We start from the raw sequence: 14,538 nt of genomic DNA on the forward strand, positions 1-14,538 counted from the left end.
TACTGTGGGAATGAAAGCCAGAGAAAGACCACAGACAGTCACAGCAAACACACACACACACCCTGCTCAAAGCGGAGGCAGGAGCCCAGCCTAGCCATAAAGATCAACTGACTTCTCTTTGCTTTTGCCCTCTGACAGCAGCCCAGAAATCAATGGGCCCATAGAGGCGAAGGCTATTGGTTATTGGTGATGTCACAGAACAGTGCATCCTGGGACAGCTGCAGTGTGAACCAGAGAGTCCCAAGGGGATTTCGGATGGAAACAAAGGAATGAGATAAAAAAATGAGTTAAGCTTTAAAACAGTCCCCATGCTAGCCTGGCACAGAAACCTGCGCTCGCCCTCTTTCTTTGGTGCTTATAGAGTATTATCTGAGCACCTCACAGACCTTCTGTGGGGGAGGGCAGTGCTGTTATCCCCATTGTATGGATGCAGAACAGAAGCATAGAGAGGCTAAGTGACTTGCCCAGGGTCACACAGGAAGCCAGTAGCAGGGCAGAGGTTTGATGATGTCCTGAAGAGGCCCAGGCCAACACTGGCTTCTCCTTCCTTCCTAATTTCGTTCGTATTTTACAGATGGGAAAACTGAGGTACCGAACTTGGCCAGAGGCCACCCAGCACCAGCAGAGTCAAGGCTAAAAGCCAGGTTTGCTGAACACAGGCTGGCTCCGGACCCCGCTCCACTGGACCATGTGGCCTCCGTACTCACTGCTCACCTCTGCTTTACACTTCGTCTGTAACAAGCAGCTTGTGCACCCTGCTTCCCTGGGTCTGCGGTGCCAGGTGTCTGCAGCAATTAACCACACGCCCCGAGAAAGCCGACTCAGCAGCAAGATGGTCAGTCATTAATTCTGGTTCCCAGAAGCGCTTTAATGAGAAAACCTTGAGCAGCAAATCCAGACAAGACCATGTGAAAGAGCTAGTTCAGCATTGTGCAGAACAGCAGGGCAGCCGGCCCCTGAGTGCAAACACTCCCTGAGCCAGGATTTAAAAGCCCAGTGCCCGCCCAGCGCCTGCAGGCGGTGAAAGCTGACTGAAGAGTTCATTAGCACTTAGAGAGGCTGGGCCCAAGCAGCACAAAAACCTGCCCTGCCCTCCAGTTTCACTTTGCTTTGCAAGTCACAGTGGGCCAGATTCACACAGGCCTTTAAAAGTCCAGCCGGCAGTGCAGCAGGCCAGGCTCCCTACCCTGCCCGGCTCCGCGCGGCTCCTGGGAAGCTGCCAGCATCTTCCTCTGGCTCCTAGGCGTAGGGGCGGCCATGGGGGCTCCGCACGCTGCCCCTGCCCAGACCACCAGCTCCGCCAGGAACCAATGGGAGCTGCGGGAGCGGTACCTGTGGATGGGAGCAACACGCAGACCCACCTGGTAGAGCCTCCGCCTAGGAGCCGGAGAGAGATGCTGGCAGCTTCCCTGGAGCTGCCTGAGGTAAGTACCAACCGGAGCCTGCACCCCAAACCCCCTCCCAAGTCCCAACCCCTTTTTCCAGCTTGGAACCCCCTCCCACACCCAAACTCCCTCCAAGAGCCTGCACCCCCTCCTGCACCCCAACCCCCTGCCCCAGCCCTGAGCCCCCTCCTGCAGCCACACTCCTTCCCTGAGACTGCACCCTGCACTCCCTCCCATGCCCCAACCCCCTGCCCCAGCCCTGAGCCCCCTCCTGCAGCCACACTCCTTCCCTGAGACTGCACCCTGCACTCCCTCCCACTCCCCAACCCCCTAACCCAGCCCTGAGCCCCCTCCTGCACCCAAATTCCCTCCTGGAGCCCACACTCCCTTCTGCACCCCAACCCCCTACCCCAACCCAGACCCCTCTCCCACACTATGAACCCCTTGGCCCCAGCCTGGAGCCCCCTCCTGCACCCCAAACCCCTCATCCCCGGCGCCACTCCAGAGCCCGCATCCCCAGCTGGAGTCCTCACCCCCTCCTGCACCCCAACCCCCTGCCCCAGCCAGAGCCCCCTTCCACACCCTGAACCCCTCATATCTGGCTCTACTCCGGAGCCTGCACTCCCCAGCCCACAGCCTGTACCCCTCCCACACCCCAACCCCCTGCCCCAGCCTGGAGCCCCCTCCCACACTCTGAACCCCTCGGCCTCAACCCCCAGCCTGGAGGCCCCTCCTCCACCCCAAACCCCTCATCTCCAGCCCCACCCCAGAGCCCGCACCCGCTCTCACACCCCAACTCCTTGCTCCAGCCTGGTGAAATTGAGTGAGTGAGCGAGGGTGGGGGAGAGTGAGCAACAGAGGGAGGGGGGATGGAGGGAGTGGGGGTGGGGCCTCAGGGAAGGGGCGGGGCAAGGGTGTTCTATTTTCTGCAAATAGAAATTCAGCAGTCCTACACATGGGCAGAGCTCGGCACCCAAGGAAGGGATTTTCAGAGGCCCGCACGCTGAGCAGGCCAGGAGTGAAATGCAGAGGAAAGGGGTGGGGTTTAGGGCCCAGATTCACAGCTCCTATTGATCTGGGCCTTCCACCCCACAGGGACGGCTGGCACTAGGTGCCTCTCTCCAGCCGGGACCCTCAGCCACGAACCCTCGCCTGGAGATGGGGACCTGAGCCAGCTCAGCCATTTCTCAGATAAAACCAAAGTGAGAGCAGGAGTCCCTAGTCCCCGTCACCTAGAGGTCAGGGCACTCAGCTGGGATGTGGAAGACATGGGGTCAAATCCCAGTGGTCTCTGATTCAGAGCAGGACGTGAACCCAGATCTCCCATGTCCCCGTGGAAGGCCCTGTGCACCAGGCTGTTTGGGAGGGTGTCTCTCAGTCACTCCTATCCCAGCTGTTCCACTTTCTATACATAACTCCATGGTTGCTGGGCCAGAGAGAGACTCCGATCCTGGAGATGCCCCCCGCCCTGTGCCCCAGAACAGCCGGGCGGAGGATCCGGGATTGCTACACGTTTGGCCGAGTCTAGCGCAATAGAGTCGCTGTGCTCCTGTTTCCTGAGGGGAAGGGAAACTGAGGCTTTTGCAGTGGGCGATGGGGCATTCTCATTCATTAGCTGGCTCGTGTGGGAAACTCCAGCCCGGAGGCAGGGGGATGAACAGCCACAGTGGAAGCTCCTCTCCTCTCACGGCCGTCTCTGCTCCCTCGCGGGGAGGACGTGCACCATGAGGATCCCGGCCAGCAGGGCTCCCAGCACCCCCAGCACAAGGATCCCCTTGGCGCGGCAGTAGGACAGCGGTGGGGTCTGGGGCAGAACGGGACCTGAAGGAATAAATCAATGTTTAGGGGCTTCGCGCCATCTGGAAACCCAAATCTATACCGAGTGCCGGGAGCTCTGACTCCGAAGACCCCAGTGAGCTGGCATGCAAACACCCAGCTGTTCCCTTTGGGCCAGACCCTCGGTGCCCCCCAGCGACAGACCTTCCTGCCCAGTGCCAGGGTGGGGTGTAGGAATTGGGGAGTAGCCCCTTAAAAAGCCTGTGAGCCCACTAGTGGTGCTCACTGTGCCCCAGAACCCAGCCAGAGCAGCAGGGGGTGTGTACGAGCCAGGCCCGCATGGGCCCTGCTGCGTGCGCTCGAGGGGGGGGTGGAGCGAGCGTCACCTTCACAGGCCACCTTGGGGGAGGCGCTGGCCGAGCTGTTGCTGACGGGGTTTGTGGCCGTGCAGGTGATGGGCGAGTCCTCGTCCCCCAGTCTGTGCTGGAGCAGCAGGGATTCCTCGGTGGCGAGAACGGCGCCTCCTGCTGGACGTGTCCAGGCGTAATTGAGGTGCCTGGCTCTCTCCCCGGCACTGCAGGTGAAGGTCACGTTGCAAGTGCCGTTCCCAGTCATCACAGGATGGACCCTGATCTCCGGCTCCGACAGTCGCTCTGTGGCCCAGATGGGGGCAGGAAATACAAAATAACTCTGTACAGAGGCTGCTGAGGTGAGAACCTGCTGCAGGCTCCCCCCGCTGACGGCCTGAGACTACAGGCCGGGGGGCTGACACACAGGGATCTCTCCCCCTAGCGACTTTCCCCCACGTGTGAGAGCATCACCCAACCTCACTGCGCCATGTGGCTGGGACAGGAGAGGTCACCTTCCGTAAGATAGCAAGTGTGAAAAATCGGGACACTTCGTTTTTTTTTGGGGGGGGGGTTGTAATGTTGCCTATATAAGACAATGCCCCTAATCAGGACATCTGGTCACCCTATACTTCCAGCCAGGGGACAGATCCTGTTCAGCGGAGGGGTTTAGCTGCCCCCCACTCTCCCCAAGGGACAGATTCAGGGTCTGCAGGAGCCATGTTTGTAGACATTGTGCTTATGGCAGGACTCTGTGAATAGGCTGCATCTTTACCTTTGTGTCTCCCCTACCCTGTCCTCCCCTGTCTCTGTCTATCTCTCGCCTTTCCCCAATAGCCTTCTGCTTATTTTCTTTAAGCTGTGAGCCCAAGCCCAAACCCTAGACTTGGGCTATCAACTATCCATCTCAATACACACCTATCATCTAGTCTATCTCTCTATCTCTCTATCCCCATACACCCCATCTATCTATCTATCTATCTATCTATCTATCTATCTATCTATCTATCTATCTATCCCCATACACCCCATCTATCCATCTATCTATCTATCTATCTCTCTATCTCTCTATCCCCATACACCCCATCTATCTATCTATCTATCTATCTATCTATCTATCCCCATACACCCCATCTAATCTATCTATCTATCTATCTATCCCCTTACACACCAATCCATCTATCTATCCATCCTTCTCCTTTGTTCATTCAGAGAGCTTTAAGTACTGTAATAGCTTGGTCCCAGAGGGAAGTCCTGGCTCACCCCAAGGTGCCCCTCCAGATACCAAACGGTCTGCTAAAAGCTTCTTGTGAAGCCGGCATCTCATTGGAAGTCCACATTACCACCTCCCGCTCCCAGCGCCTGCACCTCCCCCCACGCACACGCACAGACACTCACTGTAGATGAGCAATGGATAGTCACAGTAGTACATATTGTGTGCGACTGTGTTTTCCGCTACTCCATATTCACCCTCATCTGCCATCGTCAGGTTGCTGATCTCCAGCGAATAGCTCTGGCCGTGGAGTCTCACTCGCCCTCTGTATCTCTCGTCCTCCACAGTGAGACGGGGCAGGGCTCCGGGGCCCCCCGGGGTGACAACAGCAAGACGCACCCTACTGCCTGAGGGTGCGTCCTGGCGCGGGCTGGGTGCGGACCAGGTGATGCTCTTGAACATCTCCCCGGAATCAAGCGGGAGGACGACTGATTCTCCCAGAATACCGTTCATCAGTTTGGGGAGACAAACTGATTGAGCAGGACTTGTGTCTGACAACACAGAATAAAAGGGTCCAGGAAACAGACCAAGCCCAGCCATCCCCGACCCGGCACTGCAACTCCCTCCAGTCACAGAGTGTGAATTACGAAAGCTCTTTGACCTTTGTTAGCACCTCACTGGTTTGAGCCCCTGGGCCCCTTACGCCCATCAGTGAATTCTTGGGCCTGTCTTAGATGGGAGGTCAGACTAGATGACCCCAAGGGTCTCTTCTGGCCTTGGAATCCCTGAATTAAGCCACATGATATGCCGTGTGTAGGAGGGAAATACAGTCCTGTCCCTTTAAAATTTCTCCTCTCCTGTGGGTAGGTGGGGAAATCTCCTTTCACACAGGAACTCAGTGTTACCCAATGGCATTCATCATGCAGGACTGGAGGAATTTTTAAAGGGCCAGTAATAAATGATCTCCAAATGGAGAAACTGAGGCACAGAGTGGTGCAGTGACCTGCACCGGGTCACTGGCAGAGTCGGGAACAGGAGGGGAGGGTTCTGAGGCCATGACGCCAGGCTGCGGGTTTCATCCCCTAGCCACCTGTTTCTTGCTCTCCCTGCTGCCTCTTCCAGAGGGTGCTGAGGTTACAGCAATGCTGGAGTTGTAAAGGGAGAGAACCCAGCTCTCCTGTCGGCCAGCTCTGGGCTCTCACTGCTGGGCCTTCCTGCCTCTCCCTGGGGGTCATTGTCTTGTTTAACAATGTGCCCATGACCCCCCAAACCCTCAGTTCTTTTCATGGAGGCAGCAGCCCCGGTGAGTACCCAGGGTGGCTGAGGGTCACTGCCTGGCAAACTACCCTCCTGCGAACAAACACCCCACAGGGCGAAGGAGAGAACCTCCATCGTGGACGGCACGGGACGGTGTGTGGGGGGGGGGAGCGGAGAAGAGGCCAGCCAGGAACAGAGGCCGAGAGTCGGCGCCATGTCTCTCCAACTTTCCCTCTGCCTGGGCAACATGTGGGTCAGGGACGCAGGATCAGGCCCTCGTGCTGGCTGGGCTCAGACTGCACTGGATCCCTGAGGAGAGTGAGACCCCCCCAGCCTGGCCCAGCTCCTGCTTCCATCCCCTCCCAAGATTCACCCTTTCATTTCCAGCCCCCCCGCTGGGGTGGATCCAGCCCCGCGTAACTTACCCCTGGGCTGGGAAACCAGCAGGAGGAAAAGAAGGAAGGGACGGGGAGCTCCTGCCATCCTGGTGGGCTACAGAACAGGGAGCAGTCAGTGTCCGTGGAGTGATCCGTCAGAGACTGGGACAGTCGGGCCAGCCAGGTCTGGGTGCCGGGGGGATTCTGGCATCACTCCACTGAGCAGCGAGGGCTCTGGGAGGCTAAACCCAGTGCCCGCAGCTTCGAAGCCTCCTTTTCATCAGCTGATCTACCCTGTGGCAGGCACAGGATGAGATAACCCCCCCACTGCCCCGCCCTGATCTCCCCTGCCCTTCCCCCTCGTGGGGCCTTCTGCCACCCAGTCGCTCGCACACAGGTTCAGCCCGACTCTGACACCCCCACGCCATGGGGCGCCCAGCCCTTCCCTTGGGAGACAGTGACAGGGAACCGGGATGCCTCTGGGGAGATGCTGCCTAAGAGGTCCTTTCCTAGGCCCTTCCCAGTTACACCTTGCTGGGATGATTGGTCTTGTGCATTGCAGCCGTGCCCGGGAGCCCGAATCACTGAGCAGCCCAGGAACTGACACAGCAAGATACAGGAAAGGAGATAAGTGACTCTAGATAGACAGTGCCTGACGCTGTATGCCCCTGCAGCCCACACTGTAACAGTGGCAAAAGGAATTGATCCCCAGCAGATTCTCCAGCAATTGACACACGCAGGCCAGTGTCCTCACCGGTGGGCTGGGGCCTTTCCAAATGCTCCATCCACAGATTCAGTTTGGTGGGTGGCTCCGGCTCTTAATTCCTGTCTTGGCCTTCCCCCATGCGCAGCAGTTTCACGTGGTGCCCGGGTCACAGCGTGGCTAGATAATCTCTGGTTCTGATAGGTGCTCAGACTGTGGGGGATGCAACGAACAGGGACAGAGACACTGCTGTAAAAGGAAACTGCCACAGGTTCTCACACCTGACACTGCCAGCGTGTCTGAGATGGGATACTGATCTAGACACAAAACTTTGTTCAGGACGCCTTGCAGCTCACCAGCTGTGAGACCCTGGAGCGAGCGAAAAACCCCAAGAAGCCATTATAGAGACAGGTCATTTAGAGTTCTGGTGAAACTTACAAGAAACCCCAAAGCTTGAAAGTCTGGAAATTCCCAGTTAAGCCCCCAATGCCCTTAACTCTGCCCTTCTCAGCCTTCCATCTTCCCTTGCAGGTAGGGTATCAGAAATGTGCTCCATAGCCCATCCAGTTGTTCCCACAACTATGAGTTGCTCTGCCCCCGCACTGATCACAACTATTGCCACAGAATCATGTGATGACTTGATCTGGGCCTGGTAAGTTTGTACAAGGAGATTGTCATAGATTCAGATTGTGAGGCCAGAAGGGACCATTAGATCATCTAATGTGACCTCCCGTATAACACAGGCCATAAAAGTGATGTGCCAGCTCTGGATCTAATGGTCCTTGGAGAACTAGCTGGCACATGGGACTATAAGGCCAGTCCTGCCAAATGCAGAGAATTGTGAAAGACATCAGCCCAATTAAGGAAAACTGAGCTAAACCCAAATTCTCTTAGGGCTAGTCTACACTACAGAGGTTTTGCTGCTCTAGCTCTACAGGCAAAGTCCCCTCGTGGACATGTACCTTCTACCAGCTAAAGGAGTTCTCTTGGCAGTACAGTTAAATGACATAAGCTGTATCAGAGTGGGTATAAGCTGTGTCTACACTGGCAGAGCATTTCAGTGTGATTTTTCTCCTTTTCCTAGCCACCCTCGTTATGTCAGCAAAATTCTGTAGCATAGACTTGGCCTTAACCCTGCCATGAGAGATAGAGCAGGGGTCGCAATCTTAATTTCCCTTAGGGCCAGGGCCAGTCCTCAAATCCTCCCAGCGGGCCAGTAAAGTCGCTGAAGATGGTGTTCAGACAAGAAAATGTGTATATTGTATTTTTTATTTTGAATTTCTTAGCACTAATAAAACTGTCATACAACTGGATACAATTCTTCCCCTGCCAGAGAGTTCATAGAATCATAGACTATCAGGGTTGGAAGGGACCTCAGGAGGTCATCTAGTCCAACCCCCTGCTCAAAGCAGGACCAATCCCCGAGTTTCTAGTGTTTGCCAGACACCCGGCAACGCTTCCGTTCTGTCAGTTTGTTGATGTTTGGCCTCAGAGACGGAGCAGTTTGAAACCTTCAGGATGCAGCAAGGTGGGCATCAGACAGTTGTGTTCAGAATTTTGACTTGTTTATATTCATTGTGGAGAAAAGTGACGCGGCTCCATGGCTGACTCTGCCCGGCGACTAGTGATGGTATCTCTGTCCCTCTCCCCCAGCCAATGGGAGCTGCGGGGGACGGTGCCTGCAGCAGACAGAGCTGGCAGCGTGGCTTCCTGCGTTTCTCCTCCACGGGCCACAGTGGGGAGGTTCTCAGGCCGCGGATGGCCCACGGGCTGGAAGTTTGAGACCCCAGAGATAGAGCCACATCACCCCATCAAATGCCTTTTCAGCATCTGCGTCTGTTGACAGGCAACCTGACAGCTCATGAGTCTAACAGGATGACTCGCTGGAGTAAAAGTACATAGGTGTGTCACTGTCTTCAGGATCAGGGCCATAGAATGGTTTTAGACCAGTGTAACTCTATAGGCTTCCACAGAATCACTCCTGATTTACACCAGTGTGAGGGAGAGGAGACATATATAGACCCCTGTACAGTGCGTGAGTCGTTTACATTTTCCCCTCCAATGTGCCTTACTTTGCATGTGTTGACGCTGAATTTGCCCTTGTGTTCAGACCTGCTGGACCATGAGCCACAGGCCCCGCTCTACTAGTGGGGGTTCTTTAACTGCAGTGTTGGGGGGGGCTGTGCTTTGGAGCTGGAAGACCTGGGCTGGAGCCCTGCTGTCTGCGAGTGGGGAGAGCCGGGAAGGACTGGGTGGCTCCAGGTTTGTTACTGTGCTATTATCCTGCAGCACCTGCACTGGACTTACCAGGACAGAGCCCGTGAATCCCGTCACATAGAACCCGGGCACTTTCCAGAGAGCTCAGCACCTGGTCCCCCTGCCTGGGAGAAATGGGACGTCCAGCATGCGGGCTAGAGAGGGTTTAAAGAGAACAGGAGGAAAGAGGCAGGGCTGCTCCCTGGAGGAACAGCTCCACTTCCTGAGGCACAGCAGAGAGACAGGGACGTTTAAGACACGGGTCCTGATGCTGACTACAGATTAAGGTACAAAAACCCGGGACATCTGGGATGATGCTGAGCCCACAAAACTGGCCAACTGGCCATGGGCACTGAACACCTGGGCAGATACGTCAGAAAAGGGACGATCCTGGGAGAGCCTGGACAGGTGGCAGCCCTGTCGCAGGCACTGGTGTCAATTCAGAGACAGCCTTTGGCTTCAGTGGAGTGACTCCAGATTGAAACCAGTGTTCCTGTGAGCAGCAGCTCAGCTCTTGCCCTTCACACATGATGTTCTAGCTACTTAATCCTCCTGACCCACAGCTCTCCCCGACCCTGCTCTCCCAGCCCTGGGCCGTCCCACAGCTTTGCTGACCTCTCTCAATCCTGCCTGCAGCAGCTGCTGCTATCCTTCATTCAAACCTCCTATTCAAACCTGTTCGCACCCCACACCCACATTGCACAGGTGTAAGGGACGACCCAAGCTGTGGGGGAAGGGAGACATCTGGCCCTGTACAGCTCTGAGGGTGGATGAGTTGACCGTCTTTCCAGAACTACACACCAGATGGTGAAAAGAGGCAAAAAGCAACTAGCTTGTGTCACTACTGCACCCCAGGAGAGGTGAATGCACAGATGATGATCAGAATACCGAGCTCTGTTCTTTTTCCTTTTTTTTTAGTTAGGTTCTTATCAGAGTTTGCTTTTTGGTACAAACGTCAGAATACCAAATGGAAACAAAATCCATGAACGTTATAAACGTATAACGCCCTCCTGTAACACAGTATAACGTTAACATACATATGCAAAAACCATTTTAACCTCATTAATATCAAACAATGCAATGAAATAGATCCATACTTTACAGCTAACCAGGGAGGGGGACAACCCAGACAAGGCTCAATCCATTAGGCAACACTGCCTTTCTCTGGGTTTCCAGCTAGTTAAGTTCCTAACCCTAACCCTAAGCTAGTTCCAACCCTAGTTAAGCAGTGGGTGTGCTGTGGCAGCTGCTTGCCACACTTATCTTGCTGTTACCCATTACTTGGGACCCCCCCTTTGTCTCTTGTCTCAGCCCTAGATCAATGAGTCTCTAGCTTCTCCATTCGGGGATCCCACCTGGCAGCCCCCTCCCATTCAGCATTACAGGAAGGGCAGGTAGGTCACAACCCCCTGGCACCGGTGTGTGACCCCCCTGGGGGTTCAAACTCCTGACTTCGATTTTAAGCACTTTGGGGCAGGGACTGTGTGTGTGTCCAGCACCTGGCACAAGGGACCTTGGTCAGGATCTCTAGGTGTTACCGCAATTCCAGACCTGCTAAGTGCCATGCAGCCCACACGGCACTCCTGCGTTGTGCTGCTCCAGTGTGTGTCCCACCAGGGGTGCCATTTCAGATTTTGGTGGGCAGGGGGGCAACTTTAACCGTGATTCCTGGGGCTACTTAGGCACTTTAAAACTCTAGTTTTTTGACAGGAGCCCAGTATCTATTTCCTTTATAAAAGAAAGAAAATTAAATCAATATTAGACCCACTCAGCTCTAATAACATGTTCTGACATCTTGTGGCAAGTCACTTAAGGGACAATTTAGGTTTAAAATTTTAATGTCTATTCTTACTTTATTACTAACTCTGTGGAGAGAGAGACCCCATTAGGACTCCTGTGTTCTATCCTAGCTCTGGGAGGAGAGCAGGGTCTAGTGGGCTATAGCGAGGAGCAAATACATCTGGGTTCTATATAATAACATCAGAATGGTCATACTGGGTAGGACCAATGGTCCATCTAGCCCAGTATCCTGTCTTCCTACAGTGGAAAATGCCAGATGCCCCAAAGGGAATTAACAGAACAGGTAATCACCAAGTGTCCATCCCCTGTCACCCATTCCACCTTCTGGCAAACAGAGGCGAGAGTCATACAGAACATGGTGTTGGATCCCTGTCCACCCTGGCTAATAGCCATTGCTGGACCTATCCTCCATGAATGTATCTAGTTCTTATTGGAACCCTGTTCTAGTTTTGGCCTTCACAACATCCCCTGGCAAAGAGTTCCACAGGTTCACTGTGAAGAAATTCTTTTTTTGTTTGTTTTAAATCATAGAAGATTAGGGTTGCAGAGACCTCAGGAGGTCGTCTAATCCAATCCCCTGCTCAAAGCTGGACCAACACCAACTAAATCATCCCAGCCAAGGCTTTATCAAGCTGGGCCTTAAAAACCTCTAAGGATGGAGATTCTACCACCTCCCTAGGGAACCCGTTCCAGTGCTTCACCACCCTCCTAGTGAAGTAGTGTTTCCTAATGTCCAACTTGAGACCATTGCTCCTTGTTCTGTCATCTTCCACCACTGAGAACAGCCGAGCTCCATCCTCTTTGGAACCCCCCTTCAGGTAGTTGAAGGCTGCTATCAAATCCACCCTCATTCTTCTCTTCTGCAGACTAAATAAGCCCAGTTCCCTCAGCCTCTCCTCGTAAGTCATGTGCCCCAGCCCCCTACTCATTTTCATTGCCCTCTGCTGGACTCTCTCCAATTTGTCCACATCCCTTTTGTAGCGGGGGGCCCAAAACTGGATGCAGCACTCCAGCTGTGGCCTCACCAGTGCCGAATAGAGGGGAATAACCACTTCCCCCGATCTGCTGGCAACGCTCCTACTAATACAACCCAATATGCCATTGGCCTTCTTGGCAACGAGGGCCCACTGCTGACTCCTATCCAGCTTCTCGGCCACAATCTGCTGCCTATTAATTTCATTGGGTGACCCTTAGCGCTTGTGTTATGGGAGGGAGTAAATAACACTTCCCTATTCACTTTCTCCACACCAGTCATAATTTTATAGACCTCTCTCATATCCCCCCTTCGTCGTCTTTTTTACAAGCTGAAAAGTCCCAGACTTTTTAATGTCTCCTCATACAGAAGGTGCTCTATACCCGGAATCATTTCTGTCACCCTTCTCTGTACCTTTTCTAAATCCAATATATCCTTTTTGAGATGGGGTGAGCAAATTTGCACGCACTATTCAATATGTGGGCATACTGTGGATTTATAGAGAGGCAATATGATATTTTTCTCTGATTATCTACCCCTTTCCTAATGATTCCCAATATTCTGTTCACTTTTTTAATCGCTGCTGCACACTGAGCAGGTGTTTTCAGAGAACTATCCACAGTGACTCCAAGATCTCTTTCTTGACGGGTTCAGCTAATTTAGACCCCATCATGTGGTATGTAGAGTTGGGATTATATGTTGCCAAGTGCATTATTTTGCATTTATCAACACAGAATTTCTTCTGCCATTGTTTTAGAGTAGCAGCCGTGTTAGTCTGTATCCGCAAAAAGAAAAGGACGACTTGTGGCACCTTAGAGACTAACAAATTTATTTGCGTATAAGCTTTTGTGAGCTACAGCTCACTTCATCGGGATGTATCCGATGAAGTGAGCTGTAGCTTACGAAAGCTTATGCTCAGATAAATTTGTTAGTCTCTAAGGTGCCACAAGTCCTCCTTTTCTTTCTGCCATTGTGTTGCCCAGTCACCCAGTTTTGGGAGATCCCTTTGTAACTCTTCCCAGTCTGCTTCAGACTTAACTATCTTGAGTAATTTTGTATCATCTGCAAATTTTACCATGGCAGTGTGTACCCCTTTTCCCAGATCATTTATGAATATGTTGAATAGGACTGGTCCCAGTACAGACCCCTGAGGGACACCACTATTTACCTCTCTCCAATCTCTCCTCTTATTCCTACCCTATGTTTCCTATCTTTTAACTGAAGTGCCTGGGGATCCTTAATTTACTTTAATGACAAGCCTTTTATTATCTTAATCACCCTGCCTCTGTTTATAAAGAAACTCCCTGCCCCAAAGCCCGTGATGCTCCCAGCTTCTGAACTCATCACATATCACACTCAAGCTGTTGCAGTTTAGAGCTCCGTCTGGGGCTAGGGTGAGTAGACTTCCCCTAGGAATCTCGGGAGGGGGGCAAACTAGACCCTCCCCTGTGCCCCCCAAATGGCACCCCTGGTTCCCACACACTACAATAGCTCACACATTTGTGACACAACAATGCCTCTGCCATGCCCCAGGCCCTGCAGCCAAGGTGATGGCGCACTGTGCTGTAAACCAAGAGCCCGTGGGGTCTAAACCCAGCTGATCTCCTGATCCCTCAGCCCATTTCTCTGCCCCGCACAACCCAGGCCTGACAGGAGGCAACTATGACCCCCAATTCCAGGGTGAAGGTCACGGCAGGCAGAGCTGGGAATAGAACCCAGGGCTCATCCGTGGAGCCAACCTGCCTTTTCGAAGAAACGGGCCACATTCCGTGCTTGTGTTAGGGGCTGTCCATGAATTCCGTAACACGTTTGCGGGTGATTTTCAAGACCCACCCACTCCTTGTGACACTGAGACCAACACACAGAACTAAGGACCCCTCCACCCCTGAATGCGGTATGTAATTTCTGGATGGCCCTTTACCCAGGCTAACAGCCTGGCGCTTTGTTGAGGGATAGCAAGTAGACCACGTGCAATGGTTTCTGAGCCTGCTGCAGCCTCTAGGCTAACATGCCTGGCCGTTTAGCTCGAATGGGAGAGGCTTTTAGACAGCACTTAATTTGTACTGAAAGAAGTGCCAGGCCTCATGCAAAGAGGTGCCAGGGCTCAAGCAATGACGTAACTGATGTGCCAAGCCCAGAGGTGCCGGGGCTCTGAACTGCCAGGCCCGGAGGTGCCGGGGCTCTGATCTGCCAGGCCCGGAGGTGCCGGGGCTCTGAACTGCCAGGCCTGGAGGTGCCGGGGCTCTGATCTGCCAGGCCCGGAGGTGCTGGGGCTCTGAACTGCCAGGCCCGGAGGTGCCAGGGCTCTGAACTGCCAGGCCCAGAGGTGCCGGGGCTCTGAATTGCCAGGCCCGGAGGTGCTGGGGCTCTGAACTGCCAGGCCCGGAGGTGCCGGGGCTCTGAACTGCCAGGCCCGGAGGTGCCAGGGCTCTGAACTGCCAGGCCCGGAGG

General features: G+C 54.0%; 1 protein-coding gene and 1 long non-coding RNA gene across 2 annotated transcripts; one reads left to right on the forward strand and one right to left on the reverse strand.

Annotated features, from left to right (window-relative positions):
• LOC311512376 lies at positions 1-8,361 on the forward strand. Its single transcript, XR_014709446.1, has 3 exons — positions 1-1,424; positions 3,613-3,870; positions 5,069-8,361. It is a non-coding gene; the product is annotated as an uncharacterized lncRNA (long non-coding RNA).
• Positions 2,837-3,776, reverse strand: LOC311512369 (SLAM family member 9-like; the record flags this gene model as incomplete). Its single annotated transcript, XM_084613575.1, has 2 exons — positions 2,837-3,206; positions 3,548-3,776. 2 exons carry the CDS (start codon positions 3,774-3,776, stop codon positions 3,070-3,072), a joined length of 366 nt encoding a protein of 121 aa, XP_084469701.1. The 3' UTR covers positions 2,837-3,069.
• Positions 8,362-14,538: the final 6,177 nt, after the last annotated feature.

The sequence above is a fragment of the Lepidochelys olivacea genome (genome assembly GCF_965140295.1).
Source record: "Lepidochelys olivacea isolate rLepOli2 genome assembly, chromosome: 24".
Taxonomy (NCBI): Eukaryota; Metazoa; Chordata; order Testudines; family Cheloniidae; genus Lepidochelys; species Lepidochelys olivacea.